Raw genomic sequence first — 24076 nt, forward strand, 5'->3', positions numbered from 1 at the left:
CGGACGCTGGCTTTGGGCAATAGACCTTTATGTAGGGTTTTAAAGATCTATGCACGACCCTGTAAATGACGAATAACAGTTCGGGAGTAGAAAAAAACTATTTTGTTGTGTTTTGTGTACGTGATATGTATATGTCGCAGTAAGATAGATAAAGCCGTTATATAGTTATAACCCTAGGAATATAATTATACGTCGTAACATAGTTAAACGAAAGCGATTAATTGCTATCTTACTAGGAATATAACTATAATACTAAACTAGTTTAGTCATATAGTTATATGACTGGATTCAGTTTAGTGAAATGATTGTAGGCAGGAGTGCAGCGGTGCGGCGGAGGTATAGTTATAACCCTAGAGATATAAGGGAGCGATTCAGAACCATCTTACTAGGAATATAATTATAATACGGTATTTAAAATTGCAAACGGGACTTAATCGCGTATTAGGTACTATGTATTAAGTCCCGTTTGCAATTTTAAATATGTGTAAAAGTCGTGAAAGTTTAAATCAGTGTTTTATAATACGTATAGCGGGACGATTTGGAATAACAACACCGTCACTGACGTTAGAACAAAGTTTATTTTGTATCGATCCGAACATAGTACACAAGGTTTGGTTACTAAACAAACGAATCCAAGCTATATTAGTTAAAACGTAACAGTTAGGGCATGCTCCCGGTATTTCCCGGTTCTTGATTTCCCGGGAAATCCCGGTAATTTAATCGCGGTAAGCAAATTTAAACCCAACATTCAAAATGACAAGGTTGTAATTAGGTACGAGTTCAATTTGTTATGACTTATGATAAACATTAAGATTAAATTGACAAACAACGTCAAACTCGTAACGGAAAAAGTATCTTCCAAGTAACCAGCCAGTATTAATACCCCTAAATACTGAAAAAGGTAAGCAACCTCTAGCAATGCGATATACACAATGTCGCATTACGAATACAATAGAATGGGCACGTAAAAAATAACTAATAATACAAATTAAACAAAAAATATTATCCCCTTCAAGATATAGCTCAATCGATTCTACTCTCGATTCTGAACAAACTGATTTCAGGTTTTTAGTGTTAAGTGAAACACGGTGTATAACTATATTACTTAACTAGAGACGTATTATAATTATATCCCTAGACTAAGTTTAATCCAGTGATATAATTATATAACTAAACTAGTAACGTATTATAATTATATTCCTAGTAAGATGGTAAGGAATCGCTTTCGTTTAGCTATGTTACGGCATATAATTATATCCCTAGGGTTATAACTATACCACCGCCGCACCGCCGCACTCCTGCCTACAATCATTTCACTAAACTGGATCCAGTCATATAACTATATGACTAAACTAGTTTAGTATTATAGTTACATTCCTAGTAAGATAGCGAGTAATCGCTTTCGTTTAACTATGTTACGACGTATAATTATATTCCTAGGGTTATAACTATATAACGGCTTTATCTATCTTACTGCGACATATATATTAGATCCCTGATGCCTTATATGGGTCAGGGGCATAAAAAACACCGTCATATATAAGTACTAACTAAGAACATCTGAATAGAAATTCGACTAAAATATTCGTAGAAATATAAGATATGAAGGATAGATTAAACAGGACAAGACTTAAGCTGACTATCTTCTTCATTTATACTACCGCTATAAAAATTTGAAATGCAAAAGTACGAATAATTCAATTACATACTACAATATTACTACGTCTTCAATAAGAACATGTAGATACTACACAGCACTGATGGAAATTCTGAACCCAAGATTTCACCGTGCGTTCTTGGACCCAATTTGCCCTAGCACGAATCGTGAATATGCAAAACCAGGCGGTTAAGTGATCATGCTAATTCCAGACGGAGAAGGGTGGGTCTTTGAATATTCTAAGGTGTGGCTTAGTGGTTACAAGCCCGGACTTATTGCTAAGTGGTTCCGAGTTCGGAATTGACCAGCGGTTTAATTAGGCGTTTGGAAAGGTTATTATCTACTGGTTACAATCTAATATGAACTTTGGTCTTAATAGGATCGATGTTTCAATCGGAGTCCTTTAGTGTTTTAATCTAAATTTAATTTAAGGCAGTCGAGCGAGGCCCTCTGCCGGTCCTTCAACTATTTTTATGTAAGCCTGGCCCTCTCAAATTTCTTTGACTTTCGTAAATAAAGTTAGCTACTGATATAAGGTTATGACTGAGGTGGGATCAAAACGATTTCTACTAATATAATCAAAGTAAAGATTGAGTTTGAAGCAGAAATTGCAGACTTAGGAATCTTAATAAGAACCAGAATTCTGAGTGCTCATATCGTATCAACCAACCACCATTGGAATCGGTAATATCTACCAAATTTAAAACCCTAGTTTACCAAACCGCAAACTCCGCTTCCTTATTTGCCTACGGAGGCCCACCGCGGTTCCGGACTCCATGAAGCGGCTAATTTTATTATACCCCCCATTAGTGAGATTGCACCTCGGTCCGTCAGCGCTGCAGTGAATGTGTAATTTCCTCGATGGCTTACATTATCCTGAATGTCTTCTGTACTACCTACTTAAGTAATTATGAGACGGGTCTCAAATTTCAAACTGTTTTTGTCATGTCCCCTTTGTTTGGTAAGGGGTCTTAATGGGAGTAACACTTTCAAAAGTGTATGGTTCCTAGCTTTTGTTGGGACGCCTTTGAAGGAGACTGAATACATTAGGAAAAATAGCAAACACTCTTCTTCATCGTATCCTCATGGCTGAGGGACGTGACGACTCCACGGACTCTTTAGCAATGCTGTCCATGGCATCCTTCACCAGACGCATGCTGGCCTGCAATTTAGTCTCTGTCACAGATGTTATAATTGTAAAATAAATATAGTGAAACCTAAACCACGATTCAATGCCACCTGCAGTCCTAGAATAGTGTTGTTTGAATTTTCACGAGTGTTACATTACGAAAATATCCTACTTAAAAAAGTGGCAATATTCTCGCATACGTTGGAGAAAAGTATGGTTGTATAATTTATATGATAGTGAACAACTTTGTCAATCTGCACATCACAGATAGGTACCGATTCGTTTTAATATTCCGGAGAGAGGTATTCCGTTGACCTATTTTGGAAGTTAGTAGCAGTGCAACTGCAACGCTAGCCGAACAACGGTACTAACATGATTATGTACACTCGGCAGTCGCAGTGATGAATATCTAAGCTTATTGTCCGACACAGAGACTGACTGAGTTGAGGATTGTTTATTGTTCTGGTTCAAGTTAGATTGCTTTCAAATTCGCAACAAGATATTTCAAACCAGAATATTCACCTATTTGAAGTCTGTCAATATCTTTATTGAATGGTGCTAGGTTTATGTTATATGAAATTGCAGTGTTTGCATTGCTGTAGTTAAAGTAAATCTGAAGTTGCCTTATTGGTAAACATATATATGTAAGTACATATGTATTCGTTTACTGTTGACACGAAGAAGGATGTAGTTGACTGGCCGAAACGCTGGGAAAAAAGGTAAAATAATGATAATTAATCGCGTTCGACCTGTATGTGACTTTAAATATGTGTACAAAGCGCGAGAACTTGAAAGTGTTAGAGTGTATGAATGTTAAGGCGTTCACAGACGTGTGTATGAGGGTGTGTCTTCACGTCTGGGTAGGGAGTTAAGGCTGTGCTACAACTTTTCATTTATTTTTAGGGTTCCGTAGTCAACTAGGAACCCTTATAGTTTCGCCATGTCTGTCTGTCCGTCCGTCCGTCCGTCCGTCCGTCCGTCCGTCCGCGGATAACCTCAGTAACCGTTAGCACTAGACAGCTGAAATTTGGTACCAATATGTATATCAATCACGCCAACAAAGTGCAAAAATAAAAAATGGAAAAAAATGTTTTATTGGGGTACCCCCCCTACATGTAAAGTGGGGGCTGAATTTTTTTTTAATTCCAACCTTAACGTGTGATATATTGTTAGATAGGTATTTAAAAATGAATAAGGGTTTACTAAGATCGTTTTTTGATAATATTAATATTTTCGGAAATAATCGCTCCTAAAGGAAAAAAAAGTGCGTCCCCCCCCTCTAACTTTTGAACCATATGTTTAAAAAATATGAAAAAAATCACAAAAGTAGAACTTTATAAAGACTTTCTAGGAAAATTATTTTGAACTTGATAGGTTCAGTAGTTTTTGAGAAAAATACGGAAAACTACGGAACCCTACACTGAGCGTGGCCCGACACGCTCTTGGCCGGTTTTTTCATCATAAATTACACCATTCCACTGGTCTAACAAATGTAGGCAGGTACTGCGTGGAGTGAATAACTGATACCTTTGGGTAGACAACCAAATCCTGCAGGATCTTAGCATTTGATCTTAGCACCTTTACGGAGATTACTTGAAATTCGAGCTCAAAGGAGGATTGTCGGAAGGGATTTCAAAGAGTATTGTGCACGTTTTCTTATACAATATGGCCGTTGTAATAAAAAATGGTGGCCTTTTCCCGAATAAGGGTTTAGACTGATATTCCAGTTTCTTTTTCCAGTCGGTAGTTAAACATTTTTACAAACAATTGTCGGGTCAACCAATATTTATATAAAATCAGTCCTTTATTTCAACAGTAGTCATTATTCAACGGATTATTGGTATGCAATTAGCATTGAAGTAATTTAAAGTATTGTCCGATTTGTCCGTTGTATTATAACCTTGTCTTACTAACTGACAGAAATACATAAATACATGCTCATAAATTACTTTTAGCAAGGACCTATATAGGAAACATGCCATTTAGCTACCATAAGAATTTCGTTTTTAAGTAACAAAACAAAATAATACTACTTTGTATGCAAAATATTCATTTATTCTGAAAAACCCACGAAACACAAAGGCTTTCAAACGGCTAAGGACACGTTTTCCACGCAGCGATATACTTCAAAATACAACGTGACCAAAGTCTAAAATGCACTTACACATACACATACTAATGCATAATATTATTTTAGTTAATATAAAAAAACATTATGTATAGTTATTAACATGACATGACATTATTATAAATTGAAATAGATATCATACACGAAAGAAGAAACGACAAGGTCCACTGGTGGCTTAAAAAAAGAACAAATCAAAAAATATTCAATAAAATAATTTGATTTGAGTTGTATGAGTATTATTTTCATACAATGAACTTCACAAAACATCACTAAATATGTATAATTTTAAATCTGCATATGTATAACGATTTATCTAGTAAGAAGATAATTTACCCAACCCGTATGTTAGTACCTATTCGATGACCGAAAGATGTCGCCACAAAATCGCTTTGATTTATGATTATGATATGCACAGTTTTTTCTATGATTTTATTACAAAACTTCATTTCATTTCATTTCATTTATTTGTTGTAGTCATGTACAATAAAATAAGGATGTTACATAATAAGGTACAAGTAAGGCCATGACACCCTGGAAGGGCATGCAACAGAAACTTAAAAACTAGACTATAAGCTAAACTTTAGGTATTATTATATAATAACAATTAATTTAATGATTTCATTTGATTACATTCAATAAATACAATTAATTTAATATTCTAATATTTGAAAGATTATGGTATGCTATCCAAACTATTGTCATTAAGGAAATCCTTAACCGAGTAATAGCATTTATCAATTAGTAATTTTTTAAATTTGCTTTTAAATAATTCATTTCTAGGTTCTAATTTGATTGTATTAGGAATTTTATTAAATATTCAAACTTTAAAAAAAAGTTTCAATTGACCTCTTGTAATCTGTCTCCGCTGCACTTATGGCTCTATCTCTATACAATTTCTTATCCTACTCAAGTAAGCTGAATAACTTATACTACTTAAGAGGGATTAATATGTCCCGGGGGTGGTAAAATATCATCCCTTTGTTTAACTGATTCCCTTCAAAGAGCTTCGTATTGAATTAACTTACATGCGGAATTGTTAATGCCGGGATAAGTTGGTTTAAGCGAGGAATCGGATATTTCGGCAAGTTACGGTTACAGCTAATATTATTACGAAGTTAGTAGAGTACAGACATGTATTTGTAATAGGTATTAATGTATTTCGACCGCATTTCATTAAGTTCAAATACGTTTATAAAAATTTATTTGTATAAGAACCCCGTTATTACGAGTATACGATTTTGTACTCTTTATGTTCAAGTAACTATTTCCTACATGTTTAAAATTCAATCAAAACACAAGGAAACTAGATTATAATATTAATTCGTAAGAGTACAATTAAACCTAACCTTAGCTAAGAACTTAAAGTTGGCTCGAAACTATCAATATCTGAAACATAAGTTGTGGTAAAAAGTTTTTTTACCAGATTTCTCCACACTTGTAGAGATGGCAGGAGAGCGAGAGGTAAAAGGCAGCTTATTTCCTGCTGTCAGTTTGCGGTTCGATTCCGCGTCGGATGTGCGATACCGACACACTGTGGTTGCAGGAGGCGTGACTCCAATCCAATACTAGTTCACATATTGATACTACTGGTATAGCTAACGGACTCCATACAATATTAAATATTGAAGCGTGGAATGGAAAACGATACTAAATAATTGTTCACATGTACCCATACTAAAAACGTCCTTATCCCATTGCATTGCATAAGGGCTATTTGCTTTTCCATACTACTAGTAAAGACGACCTTATACCATTTCATTGAATAAGGGCTATTTCGATATGGTACATATAGACGGTATAGGTACGTACCTACTTCTAAAACATGATAAGCACTCAAAACATAATTTCGAGAAAAAGCAAATTGAAAGTTAAATCCTCAAATATGGGCAATGTGAAATGCGTTTCCAGTAATTTAGTGAATCACTAATATTTTTCGTATATAAAAGAAAATAGAATATCCTATAAGTATCTTACCTTGCAATGCACCTTGAAAGGCAGCGTGTTATACATTATTTACTTACATACTTTTCTGAAAAGTGAAATGTGTTTTATTTTTTTCTACAGAATGACGCTGTAACTCGCACATAAGAAGGAAATGTGCAGATTTAAACTCTGAAACCCCTAAAAAGGGATGAGTTCCCCAATTTCAATCGCTTCTCGAATAACTGAAAGATAACAATGGTGTTGAGTGGAGTAAGATACTATACAAATATTGTTCAAAGAAATTCTTCATCAAACCAAGTATGCAATAAGCAAACTCAACTAAACAAAAGGGTGTCACATTACACGAGAGTCGAAGACAGCCCACAATAGACAAGCAGACAGACAGACACTTGACACCTGTTCACATCTAATACAAAAATAAATCTGTCATTTAACTGAAAGCTTTAGTAAGAGAGGTTAAAGTTGTAACTGGGGTGAAAGCGGACGTTTGACAGAAAAAACTGAAAAAGCAACAAAGGAGCGCGGATGAATGGGATGTTTTTTGGTGTTGTCAAAACCAGTATTGGCCTGCCACATTGTCGCACGCAAGTTTGTGAGTTATGGTATCTATTGTGATTCTACGAGCATTTAGTTGCCATTGAAAATGATTTACGGCGGAATACTTTGAATATAAACATTTATGAATGATGTTATGATAAAGTTTGTATTGGTAATTCGTTTATTTTGTCCTGCGAGTAACCATTATTCAAATGTTGTATTCTATTATGTAATTCTGATAAAGCTAATATTTATATACTGCAGCGATGTATTATTACAATAGTAAAACACGTATCCTATAGGTACTAGTAATTTATATCTATGATTAAAAATTTAATGTTAGCAAAGTTACAAATAAACTGAGTGAAGTTCTAGTGTACGTATCTAGTGTATTCTTCTCTACAGTGAGCTTTCTCGTAAAAGGACGATAGCTGAGAAAACGACCACATTTGAACAAACGAACCGCGTTTTCCATTCATCTGACAACGCACTTTCACATTCAAACGAATCCAATGGCCCGAAATGTGTCGATCTGAAGACGTGTCGAGCACGTGTCAGCTGGCACTGGCACGGTAAAACTTTACGACTCCAACGACGTGATTACAGCCAAGTGCTGACATACGGGACCCTTTCATCTCAACGTTTATGATCCGGTTCGAGGAAAATTGAAATGGGCAAGAGGTCGTCCGGGTAAGTAGCGGGTTAGACTAACACTACCGGTGGCTAACGGAACCTAGTCTTCGTTTGATGCACCTTTTCAACTTGATGAGTGTGGTGAGGCTTCACCCAAGTACGTGGTGAACTGTACGTTTCTAGAAACCATTTTTCTATGTTTTGTTTATAGAATTCCTTACACCATAATTCCATGTCTACTTCATTTTTTATGTGTTATCTAAAACTAGTCTAGTTTTAAATAGGATGAGTAAATGTAATTCTTATCTCTCACATACTGGAATGACGCACGACTCACTGCATCCGATTCGCACGTCGACAAAAAGTTTGAGCGGAATGTCGCTATAAAATGCGCAATGTCTTCAATTATGTACTTGTTTGAAATTTTATGAAAGTGACTTAAAATAACCGAAAGGAAAGGGCCTTCTATACAAAAGCAAACTACTGAATTACGAAACAAATCTAGACAGCTTGGGCCGATCTGGTGAAAGTGGCAGTAAACTCCGTTAGATTTACGACCTGAACTCTAAGTCGGCAACAATTAATTTATGCCCCCCGATCCAAAGCGCCAGATACGGATGTTGGACGAGATAACGTTGCAAGCGATTAATTGGAGAAATTAAATGGTACGTACTACCAATTTCGTGATCATTGATAGCTGAAGCTGAAAGGCTTAGAGGAATTGGAGATAATCGCATGTAGGTATAATAGTCGCGTAGGATAGTGGTACCTAACAGAAACTGCCAATGAATCTTATGATGGATAAATTATGAAAAATATGAATTTACTAAAAATTAATACACGATACTAGTTATTTACACATATTAATCACCTAGCTGTCCTCGGTCTTAGCTTATTTAAGTCATTATAGTCTAATAACCACGACTATTTTCATGGATTCTATAAGGGTCAGGTCGTGACAATTATAGACAGCAGACATATCTTTTGATATTGTTTGATTCCTACTTCCTACGCCTACTGTGTAGCTTACTTACCTAAGTATGTTGTACAAAAAAATAACATTAGCTATCTAATGTTATTTTTTACCACGTTAGCGTAGCAGGAAAACGTGGTGATAAACAGTTAGATAGCCTACGGTTGCGAATACGAAAATCTGTAAGAATAAGTCCTCCGAAACGAGAGCTCTATATCGCAGGTATTCTCAAATCCGATAGAAAACGAGATGTGTGAAACGCGATTCCAAATGCAGCCGACCGTAGAACTAAGCTGGGCAGAAAATTGTGTGCTACTTATTGGTCCCGGGAGACTGACAATGGGATACGTTATCAATTGTGGAGGTGACAATGCGTAATAGAGTCTTCTGAGTTGTAATGGAGTACTTGGAACAGGAAATGGGGGACGTATATTGTGAGAATACATACTTTTTTTTCCTTGTTACGCGCGAAATGTAATAACGTATCCCATTCGAATATAAACAGAATTGTTGTACCGGTCTTTCGGCCATTGATAATAACTATAATAAGTCTATAGATAGAGGATTGTCAGACCTCAGCTGGTGCCAACGATATAGTTAATTTTCTAATATAATTAATAATACTTTTTTTGTACCTACACATTTTTTTTGCAGAGAAAGCTTCGGTTTAGATTTTAACGAAAAAAAAAAGAAACATATCATCACATCAGTCTTATTGCAGCCATTGTAAACTTTCACAAAACAAACACCTTTTTCGGAACCAGAGTCGGTTATCCTAAAACCGGCATTGTCGAGCGGTCGTAAATTATCGAGTGATTGACGCAACGCGACACGCGGTGTCACCCGCCCGCGAGCCGCCATAAATGCTTGTAAATGCGGCTGGTTCACTTCGCCTCGTTGTGCTGACTTGCTGTTAATGGTCACGCGAGCATACTCATGCCTAAGTCTGGAATTACTGGACTATTAATATGTTTATTGTGGCTTATTATATTATGCAAAATGAAAAATACAAGTTTTTTAGTACCTATGTTACCAAAAATTAGGTATGCCACTTAACCAGATACCGGTGCCAATTTCCCGAAGCTGCAAGTTACAATTTACAACTTGTTGTCAATGTCTAATATGACAAGTTAGAAAGAGACTTCCGCTTGTATCTTTCAGTGTGGAGAAATGAGCCCCAGCTTGTTAAAAAGTAACAGGCGACAAAAACTTGATCATATCCGATGCAAATGCAAATAAAATGCAAATCAAAACATATCAACAGTAAAATAAGGCAATCGTTTGTCATTAACAGACTGTGCAGTAAAAAAGTGCAAGACGCTGTTGTAGTTAAAATTATGCATGTAGCTCTCGCACACTTACTGACTTCTTCAATTAATTAGGTCTTACCGGTGGTAATTTAATGTTAATTAATTTTAATTAAGTACGAATCTCATGAATTATTAAACAAATTAGTGATCCAAATATGTTTTATTTTTCTCGTATCTCTAGGGCTATTCCAAAAAAACTACCACATTCTTAAATAGCTACAAAAACTTCACAATTCCAACGACTCGCTTGAAAGTGTCGTGTATTTTTTGCACGTCACATTGTCACATCTGTCGAGGTGTTCGAAAATAACCACCTTGTTAGTTCATCTCGTACTAAACATGTGTGAATAACGTAAAGTTGTTTGCTTTCAATTTGAACATACTACGAGTAGTCGTTTACACAGTGTTTTAGCGATGAACTTACAATTACAAATCAACTTCCGAATACTTATGCGTACATAACTTGATTATAAAGTGCAACTGAAAAATAAAATAAAACGTAGTATTGAGAATAGAGTATGTAAGAATTTTCGTCTCCGTTTACTTGTTGAATCATTTGTCTAACATGAATAACATGATACATGAATAAGTACATCAGTTAACCAATTGGAACCCTAGGCCACTGTAGAACTATGTCATAGTGACGTTATAAATCAGATGGTAAGAAATCTCTTACTGCTTGTCATTTCGACATGGTTGTAGAGTGGCCTAGGGTTCCAATTGGTTAATTATACTTACAGTAACATACTGCACTTTCTCACACATCTTCAAAGTCTTCAAACGCTCCGTTTCGCGACGTAATGCGATATTCTTCGCAAGCGCAACGTCATCGACTCAGCTTGTTTTGCCTTTTTGTGCTCCGAGTGAAAAGATCGTAGGGGAGATGCTATCGCACCGATAGTGTGAATGTAATGCATTTAGAACTAGGGGTGGCTTCTATTAGGTACCAAACAAAAATAACCGATATTTCGAATAGGTGCTGGAAATAAAACACGTCAATACCTTGCACTCAAAAGCCCGTTGATGTAAGGGAACTAGTTACTGACGTGAAGTTTTAAAATCAAAAATGTAGTCACGGTTTATATCCCGGTCAATATAAGTCTTATAGTTACTGACATGTTTGATTCTCATTACAGATAGAAACTGTTTTCAGATTTAGTACTATCAACGAGTAGGATAATCCTATTATGCTGTGCTTATTGAATTAAATATACAGATACAATAAAAATATTTTTTTTTCTGTTAAAAAAATATATGTTATTATTTTGCTTGATTGTTATTTTATTTGATTGGCGAGAAATAAAAGGCCTCTTTTTATACAGATACAATAGTCAGTATAAACACGCACGGTTTGCATCATTGGTGATAGTTTTTGTTCATGTAGTAAATTTAAACGTTTACGTAAAAAAAGCACATATGTACATATTTTGTAGACTTTATTTTTAACCAAGCCTTCACAGATACAATAATAGGCACAAAACACTTTTGTAGGATGACACAACATTATTATGACTAGCAATATTGTTTTCTTCCTTAGGTATAATCAGTTGCGTCTTCAATCTCATGATCGCCTCGTCCACCGGCCAACCGTTAATCAATATAACGAGTAAGATTACCAATAACTACGAGGCATCGATGGTATTACCGAGGTATTAGGCCGGGTGTTGCTAATGCACTTAAAAGCTTTAATTTGCGGTGCCACATTTAGCGCGGCGTGCGTGTAATGAGACAGAACGGCCTGGAACGGTGCGGCGTTAGATATGCTGCACCCATGTTATCGTATATGATACCTGACTGGATTCAAATTATAGGGACTATTTTAATTAATATTAGACTTCATAACTTTTATACGATATGATTTCCGCAAACTTCTCTTGTCAGTCCTAACTGACAAGAGAAGTTTGCGGAAGACTGTAAGACTATGACGGTCTCGCATAAGTCTAAAAGGTGCCTCTCGAATGTTACACCATAAACCGTCTGCAATAGACGTTAAGGCCAATGTACTGCAGTTTTTAGCATGATTCATTATGTTACGATTTTCTTTAACCTCTGTAAGCTATTTTAACCTTTCATATGCGCCTGTCAAAAAATTGTCATTCATAATATCAGTCAATGTTGAAACGATATGGAGCAGCTCTGCTCCTAAGCGTACGAGAGGTTGAGACTCGCAATTTAGGTGAAAACGTTGATTATTTTTCATTTTTGGCACAAGCTTTTATTCAACAGTCATCTACTGCTCTCCGAGACGTTTTTAAAAACCGCTTACTCGATAGGGATACATTTCATTACAGAGTTCCTATGGCCACCTTTCTGCTCCATGACCAGATCAGCTCTATGATACAATACAATATTAGATTGTCACGCGATTTACATAATATGTGTGCAAAATTGCAGCTCAATCGGAAACCGGGAAGTGGGTCAAATTTAACTTGCGAGATATTATTACAGACAGACAACGGGACAGTAAAAGTAAATAAATGCTTGTAATGATCTGTTTTAAAGATAATTTGATCTTTCCAAATATGAATTCAAAAACAATCATGATTTTTTATAATTAATTATGCTGTCTCGGGCCGTACAAATACTAAATAAAAGTATAAAACTAAATTTGGAAGCATGAAACTGGTCCCAGGATCCAAGTTAATGAAACTTTCTGGCTTCGCGGATTCTGACATAAGATCTTAATTAATTAGAATACTTTGATGAACTTTATAAAAGTTTTGTAAATCCTCATTCAATGCCTTATTTTGTTTAATGACTTAAATTTCACCAACTAAGAGGTGTCGAGTGACTGTTTTATAAATTATAAGTTATAAGCGTAAATAATAAATTATGAATTAGTAAACGTAAAATTTAATACATAAATGAAATATTCTATCAGGTTGCCGTGATGGTAACTTTAAAAAAAAATGAACCTATGGAAACGAATAATATCGCATACTAAATAAACGTATGAAACAAAATCGGCGACGATTAGCTGAACGACGACGCGCGACGCCGTGTAATCGCGTCGCGTTTATTTAGTCGTATGACAAAGAACAGAAACATGCATAAAATAAAATTAAGTCCAATCAGCCATTTGATGGCCTTGTCGCTAAGACTGATCAGGTCTTCTGGAGGTCCATTGGCATAGCGCGTACAGGGCAATCCTCGTATAGTCCTTATTCAAATGTATTAGCTATGTAAGTATCTAGGTATTTCTGCTTAATAATTTTCATAGCGTACAAGTAAGCCTAATGACTAGAAATTAAAAAGGGGAGAATACTTACTAGCATGTGCTAAATAAGTTCAAAATATCAAAGCTCGATCACCATAATTAAAGCTTTCTGTTTAATTACAAGCAAAATTCCAAAGCATTTAATTGGGATTCTTTTCAACTGCCTTCTATTTTAGCACTTGGCTAGACTGTAATTTAGCCATACACAGCTCTGTAATTTCTTTGACCAGTGGTGTTATTATTTATGTTTTCATTTCCTTGCGGTTAAGGTTTCATTTCTCGTGAAAAGACTTTAATTTAAAACACTACTTTTGCTTTATGCTCGCTTTTGCAGTTTCCTTAATAGTATGTGTTGTTTGAGGACATTTAGAACATGAATCATATAGGTATTTTATCTTGTTTAATCATTTTTTTTAAGTTTAAATCTCACACACGAGTAAAATGTTAATTTGCTCAAATAAAAACATTAATAATTATGATTAATTACATACAGATGGAATTTATACATAATTCATATAGATCACATAAAAGCCATGCCATGCCATGAACAAATTAAATTATATTACGCGTGCTATGCATTTTTTCACGTAAAAAAGCAGTTTGTACTTAAAACCAGTTTCGTTAAATCACCATATTGGCTTAAATATAAATGTACAAAATCGATATTGCAACCATTAACAACATAACTATTTCAGTACTTGAGTCAGATAAAATCAATACGATTCTTTAATAAGATAGCAAGATTAAGATAGTAAAAAAGAAAAACATTTGGACATCTGAAGGATGTCATTCGGATATCCTGCAGTTTGCTCGACTGCTCGTGCTTGTCCGTAGCTATTGGCGCAGGCGAGACGCACTGTAATAGAACGGAGTCTTTCGTGTATCTTCTCTGTTCATGTCGTATCATCGAATTGGCCTTTCGTCGTTATAAAACAAAGGAATTCGTATAGGTCTATCATAGCAAATTTTTTAACGCATCCACGCATGCGTGGGATCGACATTGCAACCAACCTCGTCATTCCAAATACGAGTCGTCGTTTTTGCGATGCAGCGCGAAGATGATAAAGTTCTCATATAGAATGTAAATCGTACCTGAAACAAGACAAGTTATGATGTTAATGTTGTTCATCAATAACCATGAGATTCTGTATTAATTAATGTCATATTAGCGCTCGTAAAAAAGTAACTTGTTACTTAAGGCAGAGGATGGAATAAAAAGAAGTCAAGTGTGTGTAGGGCCACGCATAATGGAGGATTCCATAGCTTGATACAATACAAATATCTGTAGCTTCAAAGAAAATATTTTTGGGTATCTTCGCGGCTCGTGGCACTTACTTTATTTATTGTTGATATTAAAGTACTGTGACAAGATATAGACCAGGTACAATAATAGCCCCACAAAACTTTGTAACGAGTTTGACTGTAGGATCATCCGCTTACATTGTTTTAAAGTAATCCGTTTTTTGAAAAATCCATGGCGCTACCGATCATACCTAATAACCTACTCACTGAAATTAATTTTAGTGGAAGATAAAGTTCAGAAATTTCAGTAAAATGACATATCGGTAATCGGTAACTATAAGGGTTCAGATTTGGCCACTTGGCTATGGAGCCCTAAAAAAACGTTGTCTAAATAAGTCATTAACGAAAAAAATGTAAGATGCGTTTTCATTTATAATATACTATTGCAGCGTTTATAATACTGTTAAATAATATGGCACCAAAGCACATGTTGATGTCATATGAAAGATGGTATGACTTAACATTTATGAAAACGATTTTTTTTGTTACTTAAGTTGTTCTTTATTTTACTATGGCGCCAAACAAAACAAAAAGGAAATAGATTAACCTTAACCATATGAAGTATTCATAAGATCCAACAAAAGACATTCAAGACAAGAAAACAACCCCAAAGTTAAGCGCTTAGACACATTAATGAATATTTGAGGCAGTACCGTAATGAAGTGTGCAATCAAGCGATGTGTCCCGCAGTCTGTACAAGTCCCTGGGGCTTCGCTCCCGGCTGGGGGCTAGCCCGGGACGCGGCGGGCAGAGTCGTGACCAAAATTTTACAACTCCACGTTTTGACTCGGCAATCCTCGGTACAGTTCGGGGGGAAAGTTTCATGTCTGATACAAGAATTTACAAACTTTAATAGTTATACACAATAATTTTAGGTCTAAAATGACACGTTCATAAGTATGACAAGGATTACATAATTTTGTTAGTTTATAAACTAATAGGTAAGCAAAAGAATAATTTGACCAATGAACGAAGCGGCGATCGAACCCTCGTTTTCAGTTTACGCGGCCAACTTGGAAAGAACCGGGACCGGGCCATACTCGTTTGTTTTATTTTACGTTTGAAAATATTTATTTTTCAAATAACGATACTGGTAACTAGCCTAAATGATACTGATGACACGATGTATTAGTTAATATGTAACTACCTAAGTACCTACTCAACGCACGATAGATCGGAAATTGTAAAAATAAAGTGTTGGACATTAGAAAAAGACGGTCGTAAACATAAACCAAAACTGTATACAGTGAAATCTTCCACATAGTTAAGAAAGCATCTGTTTGAAGTTATACCCTTTCACAGTTGTTATTTTAACTTAACCATATTATATTTCTTTCACACATTCGCTATTCATAACCCATTTTTTATTCCCTACAAGATGACAGATAAAAGAGCCGATAAAAATAAAACGTGACGATGTTATTAAAGCGACGGAAGCTGCCGTTTAAGTGTTTTTGATTTATGAAACACGATCCGGCGAACCACTAACGGATTGTTTCGTCACAATGCTTTGTAGATTATAAATAATTACAGTATTGTTGCCTTCTTCCGTAGGGCAGCTATTTGAATAAAGACTGACATGGAATTTATTTTTAAACTATTCGCTACAGAAAGCATATTTAACAACTTAACTACAAAAACAAGAGATTAAATAAAATACTCCGCCGGTTTTCCAAATAAATCTAGTCCATTTTATTAAAATTTACACACTTCGTATGTTTTTGGTAAAATTTTGGATTTGTGTTTTTTATATTCTGTTAGACGACAAAGTACCTAATACCATAGTTCTATTAATTAATTAGTTTCCACTTCCACGAGAGTCTAAATCTATGAATACATGGTAATGGAAACCAAATTAGAAATCTTCGGATACTTTTATAGTCTAACAACATTCTCAAATATGGTATTAAGAAACCAGGTGTTGTTTACAGCAAAAATATATAGCCCACCTATGTTGTTAAATACTAAACAAAGTTAAATAAATAGCTTTAAATCATAACTTAGCACTTGTATCTGCGATTGTACATCTCCGGATAACGGCAATCGCGGGTGTTATAAAAACTTTCCTTTGTTTTACCCGGCCGTCTGAGTCCAAATCGTTTTCCGATAGTATTTATGTGTGTTATGGACAATAACACATGCGATTGAGGTCTTTTATACCGTTTTTTGACACTATGTTTTGATAAAAGCTACCAGATTACAGTTTTTGGGTTTTGTTTTGGGTTTGGCCCGTTAACATTTTTTAGAAACTTTTGTGTTTGTTTTACACACATCAGTCATCACAGATCCTTGAACGTATTAGGGTCGATACAGACGGACTGCAACCCAACTTTTGACGACCGGTCTGGCGCAGCCGTTAGTGACCCTGCCTGCTGCGCCGCGGCCCCGGGTTCGAATCCCGGTAAGGGCATTTATTTGTGTGATGCGCACAGATACTTGTTCCTGAGTCATGGATGTTTTCTATGTATGTAAGTATTTATATATTATATATATCGTTGTCTGAGTACCCACAACACAAGCCTTCTTGAGCTTACCGTGGGCCTCAGTCAATCTGTGTAAGAATGTCTTATAATATATGAAAATAAAAAACTGCAACTTGTATGGTCAAATCTGTGTCAGCCCTAATATAGATAGTTACTTTCTTTATTCTTACACACACAAGTCGCAAAACATTTTCATCAGTGGCAAAAGCATTATTAATTTGTACTTTAAATAATATGGTAAATCAGAGATACTTACAACGAAAGAAATTACAGAATACATTGTATGATGGTTAAATTAATTATTGAGAAACAATTTCGAATTGTATGGCCGTGAAATTACTGTCTGTCTGCCGCACAATACTCGGGCTTCCTATGCTTTATTTATAGAAATGCAACGCGTACAGTCACGCCCGAAATAAATCACTATAATACTAACATATATAATGCAATAATATCATGCATATCACTTATTTACTGCATATATATAGGTATGAGTTATCTGCCTTAAATTCAGTGTAATGATATTTATGTAAAAATGCTAAAAATACAAAGCAGCTAACAGTATTAAGTTGTGGACTAAAAAATGCCCTTGCGCTTAAAAGGGTTGGACTCGAAACATAGAATAAAATAGTACTCGTAGGTTTTTTGAAATTTAGTCTCAAAGTGTTCTGAACATGAACAAGTACTTGTACAAAAATTGTAGTGAACATATTGATATTGAGTGTGATATTTTATTTTAATCGGTTTTCAACACTTGTTGTAAACGATTTTACAAACCTCATGTAATCTTTTTTTTGGGCAATTGAAAGCGTAATCTTGTTGGAATAACCCGTAGGACTGTACATTTAACCACGAGACAGTACTTGACGTTAACTGCATTAGAAAATTGATAGCGCCGAAGGGTTACTGCGATTTTAACTGTCCGACTGTTTATAACTCGCTAGGAGGGGACGTTGCGATGTTTTTGTTGGCAAGTACCGAAAGTTCGGTGAAGTTTAACCGTTACAGTGAATAATGTCAGTTAAAGGGCAAACGGCTTACTGTTAAGACATATTGCGAGGGATAATGTATCTTATGTAACTAAATAGGTTCATGAATTATACATACTTACGTCACGGCCAAGTACGTTGTTATATATTAAATATGTATTATGCAAAACGCCAAATTGCAGGTAATAAGTATACATTTTACGTAATTTTGTACTTTCATTTTTTATGTGTAAACTTCTCAAGAATTACGGGTAAACCAGCATCTAATATACTGTGAATCCAAATCGCAGAATATAATCATAACACACCTTTGTTATCTTCAAAATAAAAATATATGTTCTGGTATTTTTGGAGCACATTAATTTCAAAATCCGTACTTTATTTGCCTGTGTGTATTACTAGTATGTATAATTGTATATTCCAAATATTCACCCAAAAAATAGAAGTGCACGATGAGCTTTTCCTTTTATTTTTTTAATTTTATGTTCATACTTCATAGGTTAACATTTTAATAGTCGTCAAACTCTTCGCGTGAATTCCTGGGTCTCAATTCTTTATCCATCGATAAATTATCCAACGCGTGTCTCGATACAATCGCAACCGATTCTAAGTAACGAGATAGTGTCCTAACTGCCGCGGTTATTGCCAATAAAAAGTTACGATGTGTTTTATTTTATTTATTTTTGGATGAAAAGATATATTATATTTGAACCGTTCTAGAATGGAGATGAAGAATAAATGATGTGAGTAAATGTGCAAAAAAAAAATTCCGTGAAACAACATTGATTCAGCGTTCGATGCCTAAATCTATGGAGTGGCTAAAAAGACGAAATTTAGTCACATAACAAAATAATTACCGGATCGCAAGAAAACTCACGAAAAGCCAATATTCAACACTATTTACTTCACTAAGAATGCCACGACAAACTTATGCACTATTTGTATTGATATAGATAGTCTTCGTGTACATAAATCTAAAATTTTGTGACAAAGTAAGTATAAATCTCTTCATAATACCCAATAAAGAAAAATACTACCTAACTTAAAACATTACCTATTTTTAAGAAAGTCGATTTTACTAAAACAAAGGGTACAAAGCATCATTATCTACCCAAGTTGTTATTTTACAACCCATCAAAGTTTTACCAGACTTTAATAGGCACTTAAAACCGAGTAGTTTCTACTAAAATAACCGTCGTGACACTTTCCCGATCAACTATGACATTTACAAGATAATATTAAATGCTATAAATTTGGTTCGAAACATTTCACGTTATTGCTTTTCATAAGAGTCATAACGGCTGGAATAGTAAAATGGAATATTATATTTACCTGGGATGGGTTAAGCCGTTGAAAATTATGCTTTTGATAATGATAAGTACGTATTTAAGCGTAGGTCAAAATTTAAAAACTCGCTAGTTACCAAATACGTTTCATTCTGTATAAGGTACAGCGGGGCAAATTTAACTGCTCCGTTTTTTCCATTACTTACTACACTATTGAGTTCCAGGTGTATCCACTGAACACGCCTACCATATTTAAACGCCGAGACTGTTTTTAATAATGCAAATATTGTAAAACATGGAAAAAATGGATCAAATGCAGTAGAAATTGCCCCGCTGTACCTTACTGAAAAATTGTCCGAAATAAGATCGTTTTAAAAGTACAATTTAAAAAAGAGAGAGCAGTTGCTCTGATTATCTGACAGTTGCGTTTGTTCATAACTTTCCGACTCCAGATGGATCGAGTTTTAACAAATTGTGTTACGCGAGTTACTTCAGTTAGCAGTTGATGGAGGATGTTCCTCGAAGTAAATTTACTTGCATCTTCGGTGCAGTAAGTGCAGTTGCAGATTGTAGTTGATAAGATAAAGTTATATATAAAGTACCTATTACCTACCAGCAAATTTATTGTGAGTGTGCACGGAAAAATGTCCCACTTTGTCGATAAATAATAAATCATATAAAGATACAAGTAAATCTCGCCTTAATGGTAACCAACAAAGTAGGACGTTTGACTAAATACCCTCACAATTATAGTGAAAACAAATATAGAAAAACTAAAAATGCCTCAAACGATATACGTAAAAATACATTTATTCGTAACGAACGTACGTATAAGTACTTCTTTTAATCTCCTATAGACACAAATGGCTAAAACCTTTGTCAAAAAAACTTAACTTTTTTTGTCGCTATCTCCTTTAAAAGCTCTTTCCCTTAACTTCTTCTCGTAAATTTAAAATTACCTATTACCGTCAATATTAGGTTCTAACCATCACAATAAATTGTTAGTATGTAGGCCCTTCTGTTCTACGAGCAAGTCAATAAAGCCAGGCAGATGACTGATAAAACTTTATAACCAGTAAAACACACAAATAGCCTTCGACGTACGTTGATAACGTGTTTTAGAACTTTTATGAATATTGTTTTAAAAGCTACTGTTGTTAAAAGGACCAGAGCACATTTTACTTATTGAGCTGCTATAAAATTTGATAAAGCAACAAAAGATACATTTTGAATTGTATTTATAGATGTTACTAAATAGTTAAAACAGTTTTTTTACATCGTATCAACTCTTATAGTACTAGAGCCCACGACCAAAACCATGTCTCATAGCAATACGGCAAAAACCCTATAAAATCGTTAGATTGTATGATTCTGAACCCGACTAGGTGTGTAGTAACGGTCGAAAGTGTAGCAACTGCGTGGGAGGCCATTTCTGCTGTGTCAAAAAAAAAGGCAGTCGGTATTATAGCAATACGTCTGATAGTGAAAATGTACATAGATTTTATAATTGTATTACGAAAAAGTTTGTTTTCAGACATTTTGCGCGTAGCACATAGCCTGAGCGCATTTTTGAAAATGTCAACAAATTTAGCCGACCTGTATCATAGCAATACGGATAATTTTTTTTTTAACTTTTCGTATTGCTGCCATGATTACCAAAAACCTGTTTTCAGACACTTTAAGTGTAGCATATACTCCCATGGATGGTATGAAGACGAGGGACGATTTCAGTTTTCGTGGTTCTCTGGCAACCAACTACCTGAGTTGAGCAACGTTATTTTGGACGACAAATCATCATCCACAACAGGTACAGTTTACATGGCTTTTGCTGTTAATTTCATAAATAAGTTCGTGATTTTTACTAACGATGTTTATTTTACAGAAGAGGACGTTGAAGATCTCCCGAGCGACGTCGAGAGTGATTTCGAAGACGACGATTCCGAATCCGACAGCGATTGAATACGAGAATATTTTGTAACTTTGAACAAACCGTTTTTTTTTCAACTTCATCCCAGTTTCCTTTTGTGCGATTTATTTCAGTCCTTCAACTTCAATGTTACGGTTTCGGGTAAATTCTTTGTTAATTATCATCTAATAAATTCAGGGTCGCAACGTATTCATTGGTTTGTAACAGAGAATTCAAGATGCCTCAATACGATTTTTAAATGATATCTGAGTATCGAAAAGTTGTCTGATAGAGAAGGTGCTACACTTAATTTGTCTGATATAATTTTTTTGCACATGTGGACAACTTATTTTATCATGTCCAACAATTTTCAGACATATTGCTATGATACCGATCGGTAAAATTTGTTAACATTTTCAAAACGGTCTCAAAATTTAATGCGTTCACATTTCCGTCTGAAAATTGTTTTGTTCGCATCAAATAACCAAAATTTACTAATAAAAAAGATTTTCAGACGTATTGCTATGAGACATTTTTTTTGTCTCATTTTTAATTTTTTTAAGTGATTTTACGGGTTTGCGCTACACCACTAACGTCTGAAAAATATGTTTCCGGTATCTCAGAACTATCATTCAACTACAGTCTGCAAATCAGACATATTGCTATGATGCAGTTCGGTAAAATTCTTTGACAATTTTGAAAATTCGGTCAGATCAAACACTACGCGGAAAATGTCTGATATTGGTATTTTCGAGTTCAGGATAATCGTATCTATCGATTTGATGCGGTTTTGGCTGTGTTGCTATGAGACAAAAATTTTGGTCGTGGGCTCTTATTCTATTAGACACGCGTGTAGTTCACGGAACACTAGTGAAAAGAAGAGGAACGTGTTAGGTAAACCTAGACCAAGTAGCGAGTATGCAAATCAATATTAGAACAGAAAAAAAAAACACTCACTACTTAGTACTAACGTATTCAGCGAGGCGAAACGTGAAACTGGGTAAATAAACCGGGTACATTTTTACGGGAATTCAAATCATCTTATGTACTATGAGCTCTATAATTAATTTAGATGCATATGCGGTAGATTCCGTACATTTTTTTGCAATTTTACGGTGTCCTCAAACTGAATAACCTGGAACCGAGTTTTGAATGTCGGCCATTCGATTTTGTGAATTTCGTTCAATAATAACTCCACTACTAGGTATTTAAATGTCACTAACAGAATTGAAAACGCGTGGTCATTACCACTAGATTACAAATTACTTACTAGCCATCCTTTTACAAAAATATGTAGCTTTACTTCGTCGTCCACAGACTTTCGAAAGGTGAATTCCTGCGTTCGAAATTCAAAAATCGGTCCCATGGTCAGTATAACATTCCTATTATTATATGTAATACTGATCAGAGTGATCAGGTTAAGACGATACAGGAGGGGTCAACTCTCCATACAAACGCTCTCGACTATTTCCTCCCTGGTTTTTGAAGATAGAGCAATGATTTTTTCAACACTTATTTTTATTATTTTTATCTGTGTCGGACCGTTTTGATTTTTTTGATATTCTTATTTTTAAAACCGCTAGAGCCCATCAAAAATTTCCAAAAACTGCCTTATTGATTATGGCGCAAATAAAGGTGTGGTATTCAAAATTGGTAACAATTAGCCAAAAAAACTAAACGGCCCGACACAGAATATTTCAATGTTATTCAGATTATCAAATGTTGTTACCTCGATTTCAAAGATTTTTCGCAACATCTTTTAACGGAGTTTTTCTGAATGGACAATTTTTTTTTTCGATAAATCTAGTTAACAGCACTAGAAAGGGGGCTCCTTCCTTTCCATTTTAGCATTTCCGCTCCTCTAGCGTCTTAACGAAAACAGAATTTGCAAGCTCCAAATTATTTTACAAAACTAGCCACCCAAGAATCATGTTGAACAAAAAATAGGTATGCTGTTTTGCATAGTTTTACAAAAGACAATGCGCCCATCCCGTTATGGCAAAGGCGCGAGGGTCAACAAAAGGCTGCGCACTTGTCAACAAATATTGACATAACAAAGTTTGTAACAATCGCCAGGCGCAGTCAGTGTCCTGCTGTGAATATACAATACAGGGAATTGTAGGTACTCGTATTGTATGCCAGAAATCAGGAGCGGTTGAGGTTCATACGTAAGATTTTGTGAATTTTGGAAACAAGCTAGCCAATTAGATGATATATCTGCAATTAGCAATTAACAAACAAATTCACAAAGCTAAAATAGAAAGATTATCGTCGGAACCACATTCATGTACTTACTTCGATGGCTCAGCGACCCGAAGTGGATCTTGGTTTGAATGAATCACTCACATCACAAACAATAACTCATCATCATCACGATGCGTCAATCTTTTGACTAAAACAGGGTAACATACAACGTCAAGTCTTGTATAAAGCTTAGTGACAAATATATTAAACGTAACCCCTTTTCGCGAACGGCTCGCGTGTACAAAATGTTTCGGAAGCGTCGCGTGCGTTGGTACAAATTCTATTAATCGTCCGGTAAGTGCTTACTAAGTTGATGTGACAGCCTGATTAAAAGATGA

The 24076-nt window shown here is 35.1% G+C and overlaps 2 protein-coding genes across 2 annotated transcripts in view; one reads left to right on the top strand and one right to left on the bottom strand.

The window, feature by feature from the left end:
• LOC125242319 (collagen alpha chain CG42342) overlaps positions 1-24076 on the bottom strand; it is a 281195-nt gene that overhangs the window by 194928 nt on the left and 62191 nt on the right. The window lies entirely within an intron of this gene.
• Positions 20889-22207, top strand: LOC125242318. The gene is made up of 2 exons (XM_048151091.1): positions 20889-21395; positions 21471-22207. Exons 1-2 carry the CDS (start codon positions 20954-20956, stop codon positions 21545-21547), a joined length of 519 nt encoding a protein of 172 aa, XP_048007048.1. The 5' UTR covers positions 20889-20953; the 3' UTR covers positions 21548-22207.

Source organism: Leguminivora glycinivorella, chromosome 2 (assembly GCF_023078275.1).
Source record: "Leguminivora glycinivorella isolate SPB_JAAS2020 chromosome 2, LegGlyc_1.1, whole genome shotgun sequence".
NCBI lineage: Eukaryota > Metazoa > Arthropoda > Insecta > Lepidoptera > Tortricidae > Leguminivora > Leguminivora glycinivorella.

What these genes read in the sequence shown, in the direction of transcription:
- LOC125242318 (XM_048151091.1), top strand. Translation starts at nt 20,954, where the DNA reads ATGATTCTGAACCCGACTAGGTGTGTAGTAACGGTCGAAAGTGTAGCA. An exon ending in CAAATCATCATCCACAACAG is followed by an intron (nt 21,396 to 21,470) that starts GTACAGTTTACA and finishes TTTATTTTACAG; the next exon opens with AAGAGGACGTTGAAGATCTC.